The sequence below is a fragment of the Channa argus genome, chromosome 1 (assembly GCF_033026475.1).
Source record: "Channa argus isolate prfri chromosome 1, Channa argus male v1.0, whole genome shotgun sequence".
Taxonomy (NCBI): domain Eukaryota; kingdom Metazoa; phylum Chordata; class Actinopteri; order Anabantiformes; family Channidae; genus Channa; species Channa argus.
The window spans coordinates 50,142,306-50,165,268 of record NC_090197.1 but is presented as its reverse complement, the minus strand read 5'-3'; the positions used below and the strand labels follow the sequence as shown (position 1 = coordinate 50,165,268).

Genomic DNA, 22,963 nt, shown 5'->3' with positions numbered 1-22,963 from the left:
CTACTCGTAATTTATTTCATTATTGGCAATGATGGCTTTAGAGAGCAGTTGTGAAAAGTGTGCAAGACCAGCAAAGTCTAATGGAAAAAAATATTTAAAAAAAATTAAACCGATTAAAAACAAAAAAGCAAAATAAGTTTTAATTCTAAAAATTAGTATCAGCTTTTATTTTTTGCTTATTTCAATATTACATCAGGTCAAGAATGAACTATTCTCTACTGCATGTTATTATTATTATTATTATAAGGGAAAATGTTTTTTGTTGTAAAATTGTTGGCGACAGCAGCAGATCGCACTAAGGAAGCAGTCAGTCTCATCTTTGTGGTAACAGCGGCTTTAGGTTTTATCCCCGTTCACTCACTCAATTCATTTTGGGCTTTTAGTGGTTTCCTGCAGAGTAGCAGTTGTCCTGCTTTTCAGATGAATTTTGATTATTTAAATCTTTTTTAAGAAGACGATTATGGCTTTAAAGTGTTGACGGTTGGTGAAAACAGTTAATGGATCACAATATTACACAGTGATATGGAGCTGAGAGAAGTGCGCCCCCTTCGTCTTTGCCGCGGCATTACACCTGTCACACTGGGAACTTTCTCCTCTGGACTCAACCAATCAGCAATGAGCAGTCAGAAAATCTCTTCCCATTTAGTAATCATTGATAATCCGTGCATGAAGCGAACACCTGCTATCACATAATAGGATTTTAAAAAGAAAACAACTTTAAATACCTACTATTTCCTGAGGCTATTTCCCCTTCACAAGGACTAGATTGTTGGGGGTAATATACAGGCTCATAAATGCATTTACATAGCGTATTTATTTTTGGCAAAATCTAAAAATCTGTTCTCTTTGCACATACCTTTCTCCCCTGGCTTCGTGCTTGTTGCCGGCCTCCAAATTACGCCTTCAACGGAGAGAATTGACTGGAGTTTATTAAGTGAACTAAATTATAATGTCGAGCGTATGGCACGGTGGCCAAAGTGGTGGGCATAAAAATAAAACAGCAAATATGAATATCTAACATAAAGTCGATATCACCAACAATAAACCCATAGGATCATTTTTATTGTGTGTGTGTTTTTTTTTTTTTTTTTGTTGTTGTTTTTTTTCGATCGAATCTCCAGCCCAATTGAAACAAGTGTCTCCCGAAAGAAAAACCATTCCCGGACGAAGGTCATTCCCATTTGGATGAGGCCTATTTTACCGTAATATCACATTTATAAGCGCCTGATGATCTAACTAATTGTGAGATAAAGAGGTAAAAAGAGAGGGAGTGAGGACAGACAACCGTTGAGCTCTAATGGGTTTTATTGCTTGAGAAGTGCATCACCTACAGTAGAGGCCAGGCCGTCCAGAAGGGGCTAGAATAAAATCTCTATCTGCTTTTATAAAATGGAGTGAAGAAGAAAACTGCAGCTTATACTCCTACAGCATACTCAAATAACCAGCAGGAACAAAATCAAAATGTTTTGTTTTCCTTAAACTTTTTGTCTATGAACGTAATCGCATAAGACAACATAAATTCAGCGGCAGGCACACAATTATTTTCACTTGCGGTGACTTAGATGAAGAAAAAAAAAAAATCACGGAGGGACATTCTGACGGCTTAACACAGTCTGAAATCTGTAGTGTAGGAAATGAAATTGCTAAAAAAGAAAAAGAAACTATGGCGTCTCTGATCGGCCCTGTAATGCTTAAATTATTCTCAATGAAGGCTGCTGTAGGCTACATACAAAAACAAAATAAAAAGCAAGTCTTCCTGCTCTTTCCCCATATTTAGAGTTTCTCTTTTTTAAACAATTCATAATGAATACTCTTACCCTCTTTAGCATTTTATAACTCTTACACTCATCCTTTCCGTCTAGGATACTTGGCACCATAATGCAGTAACAAGAGACGAAACAAAACAACAACAACAAAAAAAAAAAACAGTTTACATTTTAAGGATACCCAAGCCTATCTAAAATATCACATTCAGAACCAGAATATTATAGAAATAAGTTAGAGTAAGAATAACAATGTGAGAGTGCTATATATGAAACATTATCTTATATACTTGCATGGTCTATGGCACTGCTTAAAACATTCTTGGATAGGCTATAAATCACTGAAGAGTTTGTGTTTCTCTCTTGACTATTTAAAGGTCACTGTGGCTGAAGAAACATCCCAGCAGTCACACTCTGTCTCTGCACCGCACTTGAGCATCAACATTTTGGTAAGAATTATAAATTAACTCTTTAAAAAGTACAGTATATAAAATGAGACTCGACCGATGTGTCAGGCAGTGTGTTGTGCTCACAACATCAACTCAAAACGTCTATCTATTCCAACAAAGGGACCACGACGTTTGGCCGGGAAAAGAAAACGGCACGAAAACCATCAACGACGTTATGTTATACTGTCCAATGTACAAATAAACCTAACATTATAGATATACAACTTGTTTTGCATTGCACTTTTCTTTTTTAAACACCTTACGTACTGTATGGAAAGTAGCTTCTATACATACAGGCAATACCTACAAAATGGCAAGTATGGTGTCTAAAAGTATGTAGTAGGTTTCAATTAGAGTTTTGGCAACGAGACTGTGGCATGGAAAAGAGTCGTCCGTCCGTCTGTCTGTCTGTCCTGCTTTTTCTTCGGTGGGGAATGGGGTTGCATGGCAACGGTGAGGTCAGCGATGTGTGTCTTGTCTGGAGCCGGGTTCTCGGGAGCTCCTCCACATCTCAACAAGTGTTTTTTATGGAGAGAAAAGAGCTGGGGTTTTTTTTTTTTTTTTTTTTTTTTTTTTTAATGGATGAGCTGTCAGGACAACTGCAACTGGTCAGCACTGCTGAAAAAGTTTGTCTTCAGTGTACGCTTGTGCAAAGTGTGTGCATGTGTTTGTGTGCGTATGTGTGTTGACGTCCTGTTTGTTTCTCTGGTGTTCTCACAGAGGCGCTTCATGGAATATGTTCTCCCCCCTTTGGCAACACTTCCCTGTGGAGGAAAAACAAAGCAACCTTTTACTCCTAAATACCAAGAAGTGATTTCAGTCAAAGAAAATTGACATGGCTGCAATTGCTATCTATATAGAAAAAGACAAGCTGCACCTCTAAATATTAAGTAGATGTCTTAAAATGACTGAGGCATTTTAAGCAATCGGCAATATATGAAATCTGTCCGCTGATGATGTTTTATTCTAGAATAAAACTCGTCAGATACATTTGTGCAAAGTAATGAAACAAATCAAGCAAACCAAAGCAAACAATGGTAACAATGGGAAGAAAGGTAATAAAGAAAAATGAATATTTACCACGACATCACTGCACCACACAACACTTGTGCTTATTTGCATTAGGTTTACCTGCCCCCGCTGTTATTCGAAAGGACAGGAAGACAGGCTGGCAGGGGGGACAGAGACAAACCAGAGTTAGGAACAAGGCTGAAGACTTTTTATGGTCTCTGGAACAAGTCCTACACTCCTCATCTCTCCGAGCACCTCTGACACACAGGTTAAACTAACATACCAGCACTCTGAATTTTTGGGCCCGTGTGCTAACTAGACTGGACATTTCTTAAACATAGCCAGCGTAATTTTAGCAACAGTGTGTGTGGTTTGAGAGTGAGAGGTGCTATAGTATCTGTCAGTGTGCTCAGGTCACTTCGCACACACACACTACTGTCGTATGTCACAATAACTAATGATGAAAGACCTGACTTAAGGCGCCTCTCTTTCAGTTTTAAGACCTTCTGTCTGAAAGTGCACAGATTGAAGCGACAGTTTTAAAAACTTTCTATACAGCTTCAGCTTTACCAAAAAAAAAAAGCCTTCTTAGTGAAAAATAAATTGCTTTATAAGGCACCGCTGAACATTGTTGTAGTGACTGACTTATTTTAGAAAAATGCTGCTGGTAGGTGAAACCTGGCTGCAATATTGAAAACTGTATCACTCTCAAGTTCAGTGGTGTAGGTGTAGTTATCTGGAAGTAAACGTTTTAAATTGCCAATCACAGATATTAGTGATCCCCGATGTTCTTTTGGTATAGAATTGTAAATAGCCGGTTGATTGCTAGAGGTTTGGACGTTACACAGTCAGGGTATTAAATAATAAAAAAAGACAAATGCAGGTGATTCCCTGTATAGTATTATAAAGCCAAAACACATTATCCGTCTCACAAAAGTCCAACACCTTAATAACCAGATGTAGATGTGGGAAGAGCCCCTGTTGTTACCTTGTGGTCCCCCATGCAGACATTGGGCCCCATGTTATCATAGACTACAGACCTCTCGTCATTTTCAGGCTGCAGAGACACAAAATCAAATTTATTGTGATGTAAACGTTAACAACAGTGTGTTTTTTCTTCATTATGTGAAAGGAGCGTTTCCACACTGTGCTGCTGGACAGTCAACACACACAGGATGCAGAGTCAGCAGCACCGTGTTTGTGTCATGTTCTATGACACAATCATAGATGAACGATCAGAGTAGCAGCTTAATTAAACACAGTTAGCAGGATTATGGTGTTTCTTTCCTGGCTATCATTGAAAAAACAAAAGGAAACTTACAGGCACACACACACACACACACACACACACATCAGTGACCAAAAGAAATTGAAAAAAATAAATGTCTAAATTTTATGATGCTGGATTCAACTTTTTGAATAAGACTAGAAACACTTGTTTGTTTTGGTTCTTCAAAATTATTACTGTCACAGATCTGCAGCACAGCATCTGATTTATGGAACACAGAAGAATCCATTGACCTGAATTCACCTTTGGAAAGTCAGCACTGTTTTTACTTTGAAACTTGGGCACAAGTCGGTTATGAGAAATGAAAAGCTCACAGTGTAATCTAAGTGCCTATCTGAGAGAATCATGTTTCAATATCACTTTCTGCACACAAAGAAGCAGTTACCCACTCACACATGAATCTGAAGACTGGAGTATAAATCACACTCGTCTGGTTGAGCTAAAGACTTTTTAAACAGGCACCCCAAGCCCCCCCCTCCCAAACACACACACACACACACACACACACACACACACACACACACACACACACACACACACACGCGCAGGCTGGTGTGTTTTGCAAAGTTGTGACTCGCTGAGCTGCACTGGCACTTCAGAAGAAAGAGACAGAGAGCTTGAGAATGAACCATAAAGCAAAATCCAAATTAACTTCAGACCAATCCTGCAGTGGAGCAGGGTCAGAACACGGTGTGCCTCCACCTCACTACCTGTTCTAGCAGGCCACGCACTGCCACCTCTCTATTTGTCTGGCAGCCAGCAGCGTGCTGCTGCCTCCCGCAGCCTGAGATACATTCATCAAACACAGACTTGATAATTTACAAAGGCAGCATAAAATTGTAGATTTTCGGGCTGCATAATCTTTAGACAGATAAACAAATTACCCCAGGGCCCTCCAGCAGAGAGGGAGCGTTCGCTCGGCTAAACATTCATTACCGGCGCTCCTGGGGCTGGTGCCGCGCAGCACAGCCAGCGTGCAACCTTTGGCGTGTTAGGGCTCGGCAAGCAGAAAATAACATGATGGCGAGTTAACCGACCGTGCCATGATAGATGACGCCACACGCTGGGCTGTTTACGGGCCCATGTCTCAACAATCTGTAATGCTCAGAGCCAGAGAGTGTGTGCTCAGTGAATCATCAGCCAATCTGTGAACACACTAACTGTTCCACTCTGTCCCTGCATTACAAGCAATTAGCCAGTGCTTGAGGGAAAGAAAAGCAAACAACATCCCAGCTGTGTGTGTGTGTATGTGTGTGTATATCAGTCACTTTTTACATGATTGCGACACAGTAAATGGGTGAAATAAAACGGTGGGTTCTCATTCTAAAAAGCTCTACAGTGTGTTTTTCACAACCTACTGTAGCACAGTGACCAGAGGTATTGTTCTAGTCAGACTGTAGAGTCCTTGTGATGGTTCAGTCAGTAAAGAAGAAAGATCAGGAAGGAATTTCTCATTTGTGGCAGACAAAAGAAAGCCAAACTTCCTGACCAGCCCCCCCACTGCTGCAGAGTGTTACTGTACAATACACTGTTGCATCTCTTTCACAGTGCAAAAGATGAAGGCCAGCACATATTGCAGCACTGAAAAGACACAAGTCAAAGGTAATGCTAACAAATCCATTTTTGGTGGCCGGACTGTTCCAGGCTGCATGGTGGACTTTTAAATAATCAAAATGAAAGAGTGAGTCAAGAATGAGCAGACTGCAGCACAGGCCGTGTGTGGGGGGGGGGGGGCATGAGAGGATAGAGGTGGCAGATTGGTTGGGGTTTACAATGCTGGAATGGATTCGAAGGAGAGTGAGGGCCTGCAGGGTCTGACTCTCCGAGGAGGAGACACAGATCTCTAGCTTTATGAAGAAGATGGGGGCCCATGTGAACTCTATAAGTGCTGGGATATACTGTCGGGGTGGACCCATGGCTTAGCATTTCAAATTAATATTCACAGTCACCTCATCCTTCCATCTGTGAGGTGACAGAGAAGGGGAGGATAATGTGGATCAAGGACGATGCAGTTGTAGAAATAAAGATTCTGTATAGCTGTGTTGTTGAGGGAGAAAAGGCCGTGTTTGCGCTACAATATGAAAATATTCGACAACAAAGTAACACGAAGCCGCTTAAGAATCGGCGTTAAAGAGTTTCGGCTCACCTTCCAAACCAGGTCTCTGGCAGAAGGAGACATGAGGATTCGGTCGCACCACGCAGGGCATCTGGTGTTCATGTACTGCTTGCCCTGACTACTATCTTCACTGTACGGATAGCTGCAAAGACACACAAACAAAACACAATCACTAAACAGGAAAATATGGACTCAAGCGACAAACTTTTATTGTATACGTTCAACATTTAAAGGGTATCTAAGTAATAATGAGCTGTGTTTTCTAGTAAAGTACTGCACTAAAAACAAGATGACAGAGGGGACCCAATAAGCAATAAAGCAATAAATATGAAGTGTATGAATCAACAAGGCTGCAGAGGAGTAATAAATATGAGACATCACGTCATCTACCTTATCTCAGAGACAGATCAAAATGTTTTCCCAAGAAAACAGCGGGTCCATTAGTATGACCAATCATCTGAGTAATGTCTTGAGTCAACACACATGGATGGCTCAATCAAAGCAATCCTTCTCTGCCAACTGTACAGGTTGTAATTGTGTGTTTGCGAGTTAGAGAAAAAAAAATCATAAAAAAAGAGAGAGAGAGAGAGAGAGAATGAGAGCGATTTATGCAGAGCGGGCCAGAGGGAGATTCACTTGCCCATATGTATAGCCACATCCCTACACGGTCATCAAAAACAGATTACGTGCCACGGCAAATGGCCAAGAGAGATTGTATCTTGGAACAGCAGGGAACAATTGCGTGATTTAAGCGGCGTCGGGGCTGGAGTTGGGCGGAGAGCCATTGAGCTGATACAGATTTACATTGTTGAGAATTCAATTTGCCCCTTCGGCTCATCAAACTGCTTCAGATTTACACGCCACCAATCCAATTTGTTTGTCGGCGCTCATCAGGATGTAAGAATGGGATTGCATACTGTAAAACCAATCCAATTTGCTCCTTCAGTGCCACACGTGGTGAGCATAGCGTAACACAAAGTGCTTCTGCTCTGAGGACAGTGATATTCCTAATGATAAAATAAACACACACAGTGCCTCTGACTCCACGCCAAGCCCTGATAGCTTTATTGCAGTTTGGGATAATGCACAATATGCTTGTTAAGTATTTCTTTGTGCATATGTGCATTTAAATCAGTATGTAGTTACTGGAGCTACTGATACCACGACAGTTCTAGTACTATTGTAAATACCGTGAGCACTTGGTTGTATATACAGTGTCCTTTATGTTGGTTGGGACAAGGGCATTTTTATAAATTTCACTTTTAACGATTATATTTAGTCCCTTTATTTCAGGGCACCATAAACGTTGGGACCCAGCAGTGCTATGTATATAAAAGTACCCGAAATGTTGTACTTTGTTGCTTTTCCTTTGAATGGCCTGAGACACTGCGTGTAGAAGACTTCATGGTTAGTCACAGAAAGCATGGCCAGGTCAGCGTTTGCATTCAGTGATGCTGAAAGTTCTACTGAAGTTATACAGTCCAACTAGAGTTCTGGAAAATATTTATTAAGAGATCATTCTTTTTCATCAGCTGTGGAGCTATTTCTTGGCTCGCCAAGGATTTCAAAATCCTCCTTTTCACTTGCAAGGGCTCAAATCCAATGGCTTCTTGGAGCACCTCTAGTTTAATTCTCCCCTATACTACATCACATACGAACCATTGTCCTGTTGCTTACTTTTTAATAGTTCATGGATGTTAAAAAGATGTTTTTTGGTGGTATAGCCTTTACCCATCTTTACAACAAACCCCCAACAATGATTATTAAATCCAGATGAAACTATACATCTTCTCTAGTTCAGCCAGCTCTGTTACATAATATACATTTTCAGGCCCAAAACCTCAGTTCACTTGTTACATACCTGTGTGTGTTTACACGTCTTTCTGTGGTTTCATGTCCAAAAATTTTAATTAGCCTTGTAGGCTAAATGGCTCATTGGGTTTTTCAGTAAAGTAGTATAATAAATATTAATCATCCGATTAACAAATATTATTGTGAATTAGTTAGGAAAAGGTCATGATTGCTCTTTTGTCTATACTAAATTCTATATTCTTCATTTCTGTTGAAATACAAAGCAGCAGAGGGCATTTTTTGCCCTATAGGTAAATTCTCTGCATATGGTATGATATGGTAGCCAGATTTGTACATTTTGCACATACAGAACACGTTAGTATATTTCTGGTAGCCTGTATTTAGGGGTGAAGGCTGGGACAAACTCACACAGATGCGCACACACACACACACATTGATCCCCCACCAAGTATACAAATAGACCTGTGGAGAGCTACTTAGAGAAGTTCCCTGCCTCCAATTAGCATTAATAGCACTTAAACCATAGGGGAAATGCATGGTGTGTTTGGTATGCTAATCAAAAGGCTAAAGAAGTGATCTGGGATAAAAGAGAGCACACAGAATAGGATGAGTGAAACAGATAGACAAGGAGGCAGAAAAGAGGGGATAAAGACAGATCACTCCGAAAGAGGCAAAGCAAGGATGGAAAAGACCAAGGTCTTCAAAGGGCCTGTTGAGCTGCTCAACTTCAGGGTGGCCTGAGAGCTCCTGCTTCCTGAGGGATGGTCCCAGGCCTTGAAGTGCCCCAGAACAATCTTCCTATCAGACTCTCTGTTATAGCTTTATTGACTAACAAGCCTGGGGTCATTTTGGTGTTAAAGAGATTGAGAGAAAATTAAGTTTCCCTTCGCAGCACCTCCTTCAAACAATTAACTCCAGCCTGACAGCAAACTTCCCCAAGCACTTCAACAACAAAATTTTGCTATCATTCAGTCATTTCAATGACAGCCAGCCATTGTAAAAGCTGATTAAAAAAAGCTCAACAATGGCCATTAAAGAGCCGTTCACGTTCCCTGTGTGTGCAGGTTTAGGTTGTTCCGCTTTCTGTTTTACTGCACCCTCCACTGGCTCCAATAGAGATAACAAGTCTTAATGCAACAGCAAACAGTTGAACGGCGCGCTGGGGCCAAAGTGATTAATGTGTCCGATTAGCAAGCTTGCTATCATGCAAGGTAAACTGTCCAAGAGGGCGTATGGGCTGGAGGCCGTCAGCTCATATCAGACCTTCATCGCCCACAGCAAGACTAATTACACTAATTAATGGACCAAGCTGATAACTGCAACAATTGTGTACTTTTGTGGGAGGGGGGACTGCACTTCAAGTTGTCCAAAAATACACACAAATACATTAGAAATGCAGCTTTCAATGGAATCAGTTATTTTGATTTATAGTGGTGGCACTCAAAACCTTTAAAGTTCATAATTATATACTATGTTACATGATTAGTTTTGCTGGGACAGTATTTCTTTGAAATATAAATGATCTAGTAGACCAAATGCAGATTTCAATTAGTTTTTATAATTCTGAGCCATTCTTGTAGTATGTCCACATGGTTATTAAATCAAGCATACAAACAAGTCAGTATGCAGATTAACATTGTGAGGGTGACTGACACTTTTTCAAAAAAGAAATGGAGCAGCTGCTCACAAATGTGGGGGGAAAAAAATCTAAAAATATTACTGGCCTCAGATACCAAAAAACAACAACAAAAACAATTATATTTGTGAAGAAAATGTTTTTGCTGTCTATTTGTGAAGTAACAGTTTGGTATATTTTATATTTTGCCATTAGTATTAATATGTATATGTGTTGAGGTCTAGTATACTAACTGTAAAAGCCTATATTGTACTATTCTGCAGGTGTGGGTACAGTAATGGCAGCTAAAAAGATCTGCACAGATGTGATGCCTATGAATATAATGGCACTGACATTACTGATGGCCATTGGTGTTTATAGTCATATAAAACAACCACCTCCTGCATGAAGGTGACTTAAAACCTGCTTGTGCCTTCATTTGTTCGTGTGTTGCTGACTACATAATGTGTGTGTACAGTCACATATTGAGAACCTCCAGCATCCATTGAGAACTCATTCATTCATGCTTGGTTTAGGGTTTAATGTTTGACTTGGCTGCTGACACATTACTCACATGCTTTCCTGCTGGTGTCAGCTCGTTTGCCTTACAACAGTAAAAGCTAGTGAGGTGAGCCCTACCTGTTGTGCGTCACTCAGCCAGAAGGAGAAGCTTCCGTAACATATATTACTGTAGGATTCAAGCTAGTATACTGTAGCTACTATGGCTGTTCCGAATACTATTTTTGGTTCTCTGATGCTTTGTTACTAAATGTCACTTAATATTCAAATCTTTGGGGGGGCATGTTCTGGCATGAGTGCTGCAACACACGTTTCTAATTTCTTTATCATAAATTCTTGGTACTTATATTTAAATGCAATTATTCCTCTACATTAACACTTCACATACATTAAAAAGGTTTCCCTACCATAAGTAGTATTAGGAACAGTGCTTTAGGCCTAATTAACATACAAAGGGATTTAGACAACATATGAGATTTGATTTAAAACAATGGTGAGTTCCACTTGTTGGCCAAAAATAAAAATAAAAAAAGATCTCAAAGGAAAGGTAGTCTGATAACGTGCCAATAACAAACCAGTGTTTGGGCATCACCGTTTGTGATAGATGTTCAATTCTAAGCTAATCAAACATGTGACTGGCAATTTCTCTGTACTTGGGATTGGGATTTCCTCTCTTCTTGTTGATGAAGTTTTGTGTTAAAATAAGTAACCAAATATCATGTGCCTATATCTGTCAGACGCCTGCGCCTGCGCCTGCACAGAGTATGGGTCATCTATATGTTTTGGAAACGTTAAATGTGGTCCTACTTTAGGGGGGAAGAACAATATGTGTCACATGTGTGTTCACACTTTATTAGTCCAGACATGGACCCTACATATTCCTGGTATGTTTTAGACCAGACCCCCTTGACCCATATTCTCCTATCTCCTAATCAAAAGCTATTACTTTGTTTTACATAAGGGCAAATATGTGACAGGCAAAAGAGTGAGCTATTTACTTAGTTAGTATTTATTGAGGGCAATATAAACGTGGGAATATAGGTAGGGCAGGAAGTCAAAGATAAGAGTCACGATATCTTTGACATGAGGTCAAGGGTGCTATGGAGCATCATGGGATGCTGGAGTGGCTGGTGCAGGACTGGGATTGGCTAAAAAGTCAGAAACAGAGGGTTTCAAATGACTCCCTGCCTCTACAGCTATGTTTGTTTGCCGTTGTCAGGGGAAGCTTGGCAAAACACAACACACACTCTTTCTCTCTCTCTCTCTCTCTCTCTCCCTCACACACACACAGACACACAGCCACACACAAGCACACACACAGATTCTAAAAGATCAGCCAAACGCTATCAATAAAGCTGAATGTTTGCTTCAGTTTGTAGAGCTGGGACGCTCGCAGGCACAACATTGGCATAGCACAGTACAAACAGAGTAAAATGCCATCAGTAGCTCATGGCGCACAGCCTGCTGGGGTTCAGCTATGACATGTTCGGCCTTCAGCTGCTCTAAATGAAGACAAGGAGACACAGATGGCAACCATTTAATCCTCTCTGTGTAAGATTGTTTTAACAAAGCCTCCCTCTCAGTGGCATCATCTCAGACAAGAGGCAATGACACATGACAGTGGACAATCTTCAGCTATTATCGTCACAATGGCCCCTCATCAATTTCACAGGCTCTCTAGTAGTTAGAATGATGGATGTGCTGATGGTTGTAAAACAATGTTCCCATTCAGTAGATCAGTCTGTATTGCTGAATCCTGTGGCTGCATCGAGTCGACGTGAGCCACACACTTAGTACACGCAGTGCACTGCTATAACCAAACATTGCCATTAAACTCCATCTGCGGTGCCTATGCACCAGTATAGGACGGCTGTTGGCAGAGCAGAGAACAAGAAGCCTCTTTCTTATAAGTTGCAAATAGCAGGGCTATAGGAGAAATGTACTTGCACTGAAACACATGCAGAGAGGGTGACGTAAGTTGTACAAGCACTTGTCAGGGCTGTTGTGTAAAGAGTGTTACTCACAGAACAAGAATAAACAGAAGAACTATCTTAGCACTTCCTATGAGCTCACACGAGCTTTGAGAAATTCTCCCGTCTCTGATAATGCACTCGTGTACTCATTAGCAGTACTTGAGGAACTGGCAGGTAGCCATTTGTATCACTTGACCCAACTTTTCTCTCATGTGAAGGGCAAAGTCAATTTGTCTGGTTTAGCTTTCAAACTTCTACTCTCCTATTTTTTGAACATGTGCATGTTGGAGAAGAGTGTCATGATTGGTTGCAACAGTTTTCGTTTGTTCTGTCTCATCACTGACCTCAACCCCTGACCTCTGGGCTACACTCTGCTCCTCTACATGTTTTTAATAACTATTCTCTTTCCTCTGACACCTTCCTATCATCCCATGTACTTTTTCACTAAGGACCAACAGATTAACTTCTCTTAGGGTCCATTCAGCTGCTACAGTTTGCAGGAAATAACGTAATGTGTTTTAAGGTACTTTTACTTTGTGGTATTTCCATGTATCGATGTGGCTTTTTACCTTCAGTCATGCTAGCAGTAGTGGGGAAAGTAGTATAAACTTGGGAACCAAAAGTAAAAGAGGTCCTTATGTAGAATGGTTCAGTTACATCAATGATAATTATAATTAATAGTGGTAATCTTTTCATCATCTTTTATCCAATACATTTTATGCTGTATTTTAATACTGTGGGACCATGTTAGATATAGACAACTTTGAATCTAAATAATACATTATTATTAATCATTCTATTTTATTATTATTATTAACAACAACAATCCTCACATGCAATGGGTTCTCAGCGTGCTGAAGGTTCTACAAAACTACCTTTCTGACTCTGGCAGAGGCGGGGGCACCAGGGATGGCCAAATAGAATTTTTGGCAAGGGATGGGTCATCCTGGCATCCACCTCCAGTATATATGGGAACTAACTAATTAGTTCACAATACCACTAACACAGAGTTTGAGTGTAGCTTTCCTGTGATCATTTGCTCATACACAGAGTAGCTTGCTACAAAAAAACCCTTTGTGTGTTTTGTCACCAGGCTATGAACATTTATAAACACCAACATTTAGTGGTTTTAGTAACATTAGCTGTACACCTCAATAATACCCAGATGTTATGTCACTGCATGTATCTGTACCTTTTCTCTCCTTTATGTTCCTTCTGTACAAACAGAGATAGCAGCCATCTCTACCGCTAAGCTTTTTCCTCGTACGAACACTGCACGACGTCCACACCATCTCCCTACCCTGAAATCGTTTAGGATTTCTCCACTGATGGAGTTGTACCACTGGTCTGATGTCACTCAAAATCTCCCTCAAAGCCCATTCCCAGTAACAATGTTACAGGCAGAATACATTCTTCCACTGCTCCCTCATTGTCCACTGCATTTCCTCCTAAAGCTGTGGTCCCGATTAAATTTTTACATCGATCTTGTGCAAAAACAGGCAAAGAAATCAGATCAGAGGAGTACTAAAAGCTTTCTTCTAAATCAATCAAAATCCATGAATAAGTTACTGTTGCCTTAGTATGTTTTAGGGGGCATTACTTTAATTATGCCATTTCAAATATGAAATCAAAGGTAGCATAATGTATAGTAAAACTTAACATTATTTTAAATCAAATGGTCAAGCTATGCAAAGATCACAATCTAAGGGCTGGTTGTAGTCTCAAATATTAAAAATGACAGAGAAACTGTCTAGATAAATGACTGATTTCTGATTAATGGACTCATCTGTTCTCTCCAAGTACAGCGACTATAAAATGGCCTAATCATACCTGGGTTCCCGTATACGGGTGGACATTGGTATACGAGTCCCGCAGTGCAAGGCAGACAACTGGCTCCAGGTCCAACTGTGACAAGGCCCGGGCAAATTCCTCACCCCAGTGTACAAGTACTTAGACTTGTCATGGCTGTCTTTGACAAACGACTTCTTGAAAGTAACGAGATACATATATACATTTTAGAGCTCGAAATCTCTGCAGTGATGCAAGGGAAGAATTCATCTGTGTATGTGTGTTGGGACAGAGATGTACAGTGTACAACAGAAGTAAGTAAACCTCTCGAATGGTAAATTTATTTTGGTTGCATCTGACTGACTGACTAATTTGCGCCAATAATCAGGCTTCTTTTTCTGTTTGGCGTGGTTTCATCTATTTATTGAGTTATGTTCACTATCAAAGGTCATACAGTGTCCTTCACACTGTCTGATCTGAAATTCCAGTTCCCACAGATTATCCTCTAGCCAAGTCAGAAGCGCCAGACAGTGTTTTTCAATACAAGGTCATGTCAGTAGCATAATTTTCCCAAAGATGGCCACTGGGCCTTCTGTCATTGATAGTGTGATCCTTCTTATTCTTCCCAAGCCAACTGCAACTGTTTTTAAATTATGTAGTTAAGACCTGAAATAATTTACAGAATGACTGTGAATCTTTGCTGTACTGATCACAGCGTTATTACAGCTGCCTTTCGTTGTAATACGGTACTTCTGTTTTCAATGTAATCTATTTATCCTGTTTGTCTTGCATTACATTTGCTATTAAATAATTTTCACTTCAGCTGAAAAGTAGATATGTCAGCAACATCGTACTGTTTTCAACCATTTTATGTAATAGTCCAGAGATTTCTGTAAAAGATTTTGTGTCCAATTCAGAAAAATAAAAGAGCAGTGTGCTGGGATGCTTTAACATTCATTGCTACGTGAAAACATGAAGCTGGAAATCAAGATTTCTGTATTGTGGCAGATGTGCATCACTCATTTTGTTATCCAATATAGCGTGCCTCACTTTGACATCTAACCAACCTCAGGCAACAGACAGAATTAACTTGCAGATTAAATGCTTGTGACTAGTATTGATTTATAGATTTGAACAAAAGTGAGCCGTGTGCGTGCATGAGAGTGTGTTTGTGTCCGTGAGGGTGTACTCTCTGATGGCCTGCATTAAAAAGAGTAATAACCTCACAGATGGCGAGGGGCTGGTCCGGAGCAGGCTATGCGTTGGAGAACAATTGTGGAGGCTTGATTGCTCAAGGAGCACAAGGCAGACATAACAGGGGGAGGGGTTCCACTATATGTATGTGTGTGTACGTAGGAGGAGAGAGTTGTTTAAGTTTAACTAGGCCACCGCTACCCATTACAAGACTGACAATGATATGCTTTGTCGCACACACACAGAGTAGATCAAATCAAATTTCATATGCTGCTCGCGGGTTTCATCTATTTGATTCATCATCACCTCAAGTATGTAGAAATCATTTGTATTCTTCCGCGGCAGCACATTCATTCCTCCCTGTGGAGAGATGATTCAGTATTATATGGATAGGTGCAAAAGTCAGCCAGTGTAAAAGGACAATAAATCCACCTGTCACTTATGCAAAGTGATGTAAATGGGGTCTCTGATTAAGACACAGAGTCATTTAAAAACAGGGACTAGCAGAACTTTGACACGCACGCACACACACAGTTACTGATATATATATAGACACACACAATCTCAAACTGACACTCAAAGCCAGTCACATATACACTTAGATAGCTCTATTTATCCCAAGTACTCTCTCTCAGACTCTCTCTCTCTCTCTCTCACACACACACACACACACACACACACTAAAATCCCCTGCCGCCCTGCGCCTGCCACTAGAGCGGTTTATCAAGTAATTATTGTTTGATTACAGCGTTTCATTATCTGCACTGATTGAGTCACAACCGACGGCAAAGGTCAAGCGCCATTAACGCGTTGCTCCCGAAACATATTTTCACATCGAATGTGTGTTTGCCCTCCCTCTCTTCTGAAAGGGCTAATTGCAAATGCATTTGTTTGAGAAAGAGGAGAGGAGACCCCCCGCTTTCAATCTCCCCCAAGTCCCACTGAGACGGAATATCAATGCCGCCCAAAGCCAACGCACAGCAAACACATACAACACACATATACACATGAGAGCAGTTTGGAGCCACTTCCAATCATAGTTAAATGAACTGCTACCTATAAAACACAGTTCCAACAGCTCTTATAAAACCATTTTGGACAATAAAGGGGTGACCGCTGCTTCCCAATTTTACATTAAAAAATGAGTCCATATGGCCAAGATCTGGAAAGCATAACCACTACATTTACCGACATGGAATAGAAGACCTAAGGCTTAGGTTTGCTCTCCTAATGCTGCTGTTTGTGTTACTAAATTGCAGATTTGTGTTGCAGATTTATGTTTTGCGGAAACCGCACAAATACTTAGTGATATTCTCTTAATATGACTTTAGATTTCTCTGGTGTATAGGTCAATCAAGATCCATTTTCTTATGTTGGGTTGCCATAGCTGCACTTATGGTTTTAATTGCCTTCCATTAGTTATGGATGAACTTTAATGCCATGTGCAGCATATTTTTCAGGATATAATTTATTTACATTGAGGACTAATGTGAATAAACAAACAGTCTACAGTGATCCTCATCAATGTTCAGAGAAATCATGAATGTCTGGACCAAACTATGTGGTAACCCACTCAACAGTTGTCTTTTTGCCAAAATACAAAAACATTTAACCCTCATAAGATGCCTTCACACCATCACTGCCACTCTGAACTTCACTGGATATTACTCAGAGGGCTGCATTTCAGGACCCAAATGTCTCAGACAGGCCAGACATTATCCTTTAGGCCTCCTAATGGATGATGTCTGTGTGTCAATCTCACTACAGAAAAAAGTAAAGGTGTTTGTGGATGTAACTAGTGTGACTGCAAAGGTGTAAAAAAAAAAAAAGTTGTGTATGATATAAAACGGCTCCATACCTGGGTGGGAAAGAGATCTCCAGTTCATGCAGCTGATCCTTGAACACCGACAGCTCTTTGTCAAACTCTAAAAGCTATAAGACAAAAGCATTTAGGAAATGGTGAAGTAGAAGATTAAATGATTCCTATCCTTAAATCCCTAAATCAAGGAAAAGTCAGCTGACTCAACCCCCTTCTTCTCAGCTCTGCTTTACACTCCCTCTCAATAAAAGTAGTAGTAATACTGTAGCTGCTGCTGAACAGTTTTTGTGATCAGAATTACAGCTCCAATGACGTGTATTTACACTCTAAATTGTAGATTGTCTTAAGAAAAAAAAATTGGGCCTTACATTAAACAGAGAGACACAGAAAGACAATTTAGCAAAAATTCTAAAAAACTAAAATTCACATTTAAACAATGTTATTAACAGAATCGAGAAGTCAATAATATTCTCACAGCAGACCTTTGTCTCAACAAAGTGTAGATGTAAAGAATTTTGGAGGATGAGGACACAATCTTTATTATCTTTTCTGTTACGTCCATATGTCCCACATACGAGACAGTGGCAGAATATTGACCATAGGTGACCAGTTTAGTGTGTGTGTGTGTGTGTGTGTGTGTGTGTGTGTTTGTTACCAGCCTTGTCCTACTGGGGGTCTCTCTCACCACACTGACAATGCATCCAAACACTCTTCATCAATCATGTCTCCTCACCCAGCTGTACTCACTCACTAGAGTGTACACACACACTTCCCCCAATTTCCCCCCTTTCACATAACTCATAAATCATTAGTGAAAAGTGCAATTAGTGGCTTCTTGTACACATTAATTATCTGGGAGATGAACAGGTAGCTTGGGCACCTGCATCAATGCCTCCCTTAGAGACTGACAGTGACGTTTCCCGGCAACCTCTAGGACCTCACGTTATTCCCACCCTTTCCTGTTAGACAGGAAGACATCGGAACGGCGCTGACATGTGTTTGTTTAGTGGTAAATTGGGCTATTGTACATATTTCAAAAACAAGGCTACAACTATGGCACAATGAATAGCTCATCCTAGAGGGATATCAATGACATTACATTAGTGTACTATGTGGGGCAATATGATGACAAATACATGATAAAATATCAAGGTAGTACACATGGGTAATATTTGGAAGGACGTGCTCACAAAGTGAAGACTTGCATAGAGGGAGTTGGATGTCCTACAGTTATTATTGTATAAGCAGAAGTTAACGATATGTCTTCCATCTACATTGACATGTTTGTGTTGTGCATTCATAACCATACATTGTTTGTCTTCACATTACTGTTGAGTACAGGTTTAAATAAGAAAAGACCAGTATGTGCCTTCAACCTGACACTCGGTGTGTTTGTGTGTAAGTGTGATTATGTGTCACTGGTGTAGAACAGTGGCCATTACTTGCAGGCAGAAGGGCCTCCCAGACGGAGTCTCAGAGGTTCAGAAGGGCAGATGTGCAGCATTCATCAAACTCACACTGCTGGGGTCACAGGAGAGACTCACACACTGTGGATGAGGGATGGCAGTGCAGGGGATGCAACCCCACGCTCCACTGTATACCCTATCTTACCATCCACTCAGCTATTGCTTTGTCAATAGTGTGAGTGTATAGGTTTGTTGAAAGAGTTTAAACTTTTTTTTTTAATTCCCAGTGAAACTGAAATTGTAAAGTATAGTACATTTGGTTTAACATAATACAGTTGTGATATTACTTGTCGTGTTACTGTTCCAAGGCCTCTGAAGTTGTTAATTCTCGCATGATTCATTCACAGTTTATCGTGCTAATAACGGCAGATTGGCCACTCAAACTTGGTAGTGACCTCATCTTGGTATAGCTTTAGTTAACGTTTCCCTATTCTCAGTGGCCACATCTTAATTTGGATCTGACTACAAAACCAAACATAAGGGCAGAGGCCAACACCAAGTTGACAGTAAAGAAAAAAGTGCTGACAAAGGCTGTTGCTACACCTCATGTCACCTTCGTCTTGGCCAAAAACAGGAATTGAACAAGTATGTTCTGCGCTTATGTGAGAAGAAAATGATATAAAGCCCTTTAGAACGATGCCAATCAATCGATCTTGAGATTCTTAACTAAAGGTGGTCATGTCATCGCAAAAATATTCTGGTATTGGGAGGTTCCGATGAGACAAAGTTGAAAAATGATGAGAGCCTCGTGTTTGCTTGTTTTGTTACCTCCGTTTCTCTTCTCATGCACCGATTTTTTTAAGCTGTAGAGCCAATCAGAGTGGTGTATCTCAGCCATGGTGTACATTGCCAATGCTACATAGTCATGAGGAAGAAATGCCTCAGACAGAATGTGACTAGTGCCCAAGTTGCAAAGCTCACTTACAACCTATGCCACTTTAAGGCAAAGCAACCACAGAGTTTGAATGTTGCAGCCAAAAAGGCCTGGGAGAAACAAACAGAGTCTCTGGTCTGTCATTATGTAGATTGGTTTAAGCCTTGAGGTGTTGAAAATCAATACCTGATGATTTTCTATATGAGCAGATGAAAAAAAAAAATCTATGTACCTCTACATATTCACAGTTGGGATTTAGTTAGTTTGTTTGAGGAAAAGCCTTACAATTGTGTGACAGTTCAAACAGCAGGGGTTGGGCAACATATGGCTGTGCATCTATTGAGCGTGTTGCTTAGGTAAATGTTGAGAAATTCGGTCAGGTGATGAGAGGACACACATTTTACACTACATTTAGACTGAGGTCAAATTAAGCATAATGCTCTACTGCTTTGTTAGGTCAGTGCTTTAAGAAAACATCTTATAGCAGTTCAAGGCCTCATGACATTATAAAGCTAGGAGTAGTCTGTCAAGCAGAAATGACCTTGGGAGCTGGGGTTGAGGTGGTGCCAGATGATGCTGCCGCTCTGACAATATCACAAGAAAAAAGACGGTGAGAAGGGTCTGGATAAAACCCACCTTGTCAGGGGCTCAAATTCTTCTTTGCTTGGATGATCAGCGACCTTTTAAATCAGAGTGGCGCTGATAGTTAAGAGGCAGGAAGTTGATGGGGGAGAGGGAGTTTAAAAAAAAAAAAAAAAAAAAAAAAAAAAAAACTAATACAAGGTCTTTGGCCCCCCGGCTGTCACACACAGTACCTCTGTGCTGGGGGGTTGTACACCACCTGTAATTGTGCTTTGATTTACACATTGTCAAATATTCCTTGTGACAACACCTGCTGTCATTAAAGCCCATCAATAAATGTTGGGGTGAAAGGTCATTTAATTTGATTTTTACACATCACACTTGGCTTTCATTGCACGGGTCATATTTTTCCTTCGTTTTATGGGATCTTTATTATTTTGTGTGGAAAAAAGCCATAAACTGCCATTGACAGGGGAGGATGCTTGCTGTTTGGTGCACACAGGGGCCAAACCAGGAAGAACCACCACACTAGAGTAGAGTGCAACTACATGTATTCAGTCTATTATGATCAAGTAGCAGCCAGTACTTCCACAACAGAGGTGAGTTAAACTAAAAGACATAGCCTATATATATATATATATATATATATATATATATATATATATATATATATATATATATATATATATATATATATATATATATATATATATATATATATATATATATATATATATACACACACACACACACACACACACACACACACACACACACACACACACACACACAGGTCATGCATAGCTGCGAAATGGCTTCTGTATTGTCCTGTAGGAAATCTGACAGCTAGAATATGGAAGAACTTTGAGCTGGACCGACATTTTTTCCGTTTTGTTTTTATAGGTTTTTTTGTTTTATTTAGCATTTATGAAATGTCTTTGGGATTTTGAGCTGAGCGGAGGGCTACGCTGCCAGCATACCAAAGGGAGCCAGTCCAGACAGAAAGGTTCATTACTTACTACAGCTAGTACACAAACACACCCTCCTCTCCTGGTCTCCCATCTGCCGACACCACGCTGATAAAGTTACAATAAAGAGATACTGAAACAAAATCAATGGGGACAGAGGAGGGGGATGGCCCTGTGGGTGTGTGCTACAGGAGGGGAAGAAACTGTGCCGATCTACTCACGCGCTACCAAAACACACACGCGTGTACAGATGCGCAACGGAACACACAAGCATGTCCCGCCCTATCTTTCCGCTGGAGCAAGGCCCCGCGGTGCCCCCGATGCCACGAGCGCCCAGAAAATTTAATCTTCCCAAATACTCATCAGGGCTCTCCATCGTCCTGCCGTGACAGCGCTGGGGATAATTAATTATACAATTTCGATGGGAATATCGACTAAACAAACCTATTAATCATAGCAAAAGTCAATAGGCATGGACACATTCAATCATGTCCCAGCCAATGATTACTCCTCTCAAAATACAATAATTATTTTCAAGAGCTGCCTCGAATTAAATTTCTGTCAAGCTGGTACAAGTCTTGCAGTTGATGAAGGATGCAATGGATTTTTTTCCCCCCTGTCCCCTTCCCCAGTGGAGGAGTATGAGGAGGCACATTTATCCTTTTGGAAAGGTAGTTTGTTTTAAAAGGATCATAACATGGTGTGTTTAACTAGACCATGACCATCAGATTATCTCTGATGCCCCCATTTTTTCATCTGTCTTGTCTGGCTTGGTGAAGATGAGGGGGAGGAGGAGGAGGAAAGGGAGAAGGAGGAGGAAATCTGTGGGTACTTCAGCCTCCTCCAGCTACTGTTAGACTGTCAGGGTTCTTGCTCATTTCTGGTCATCAAACTCAATGATTCGCCCATGTCTTACAGTACAATGTGCACAGTCAATACCTGCCAGTGCCAGACTCTTCGAAACTCCATCTTTGGTAATCAGCCAAATCATGTCTTATCCTGCTGTTGTGACTGGGGCTTGTTAATACGCTTGTATATGGGAAAAACATTCAGAATGTAGAATTTATTCAGAAACTGCATTAAACCAATGCATCCTGATGTAGCAACACCCCACCCTTTTGTCAGCCAGTTTGGTTTAGGCAATAACAACAGTTTAAGAAAAATGATCTGATTAATGGGAAGACAAAGACAGACAAAACTATATAGGCTACACTTTGTACATAGTTACATACAAACTCAATACACTGTACTTTGTACTACAACTATACACGTACTGTTCCTATTAAAGGCCACAGCATTAATGCACGTGAAGCTGGTTTCGACAATCAATCCTACACCATGTCAAATGAAATTAATTCTGGGTGTTATGATGAAATCAATATAATGCTTTGAACAAATTTCACTTAATGCCTAATTACCTTGGAATTAAACTCCTAAAAATATTTATGAAAATCATAAAAAAATATTACGATAAAATTTCACAAATGAAATATTGATTTATGCCCCAGTTATGTTTTTACATGATATGGCCAACAGCATAAATAAGGCCTGTGCTTCCAGTCTTCTGACACTACTGGCTTCACAGTCCAGTGTGGTAATGTGGAAGTGAGTGTGTGTGTGTGTGTGTGTGTGTGTGCATCCTTCATGTGGATTTTAACAAGGTCCAACTATAACTACTTAATGTAATATATAGCCATATAAAAGTTGAAGCGTGTACAGGGTGTTT

The 22,963-nt window shown here is 40.4% G+C and overlaps 1 protein-coding gene across 5 annotated transcripts in view; it reads right to left on the bottom strand.

Moving 5' to 3' along the window:
- Positions 1-2,629: 2,629 nt before the first annotated feature.
- inpp5a (inositol polyphosphate-5-phosphatase A) overlaps positions 2,630-22,963 on the bottom strand; it is a 135,192-nt gene continuing 114,858 nt past the window's right edge. For 2 of the 5 annotated variants that reach the window (XM_067474037.1, XM_067474055.1), the window contains exons 12-16: positions 17,387-17,460; positions 6,658-6,769; positions 4,212-4,280; positions 3,344-3,380; positions 2,630-2,976 (exon numbers count right to left, since the gene is read on the bottom strand). In XM_067474037.1, the coding sequence (XP_067330138.1) occupies positions 2,927-2,976; positions 3,344-3,380; positions 4,212-4,280; positions 6,658-6,769; positions 17,387-17,460 (342 nt within the window). In that variant the 3' untranslated portion in view covers positions 2,630-2,926. Of the gene's footprint in view, positions 2,977-3,292; positions 3,381-4,211; positions 4,281-6,657; positions 6,770-17,386; positions 17,461-22,963 lie in introns of all 5 variants that reach the window. The other 3 variants (XM_067474046.1, XM_067474065.1, XM_067474074.1) reach the window with 3 other exon arrangements.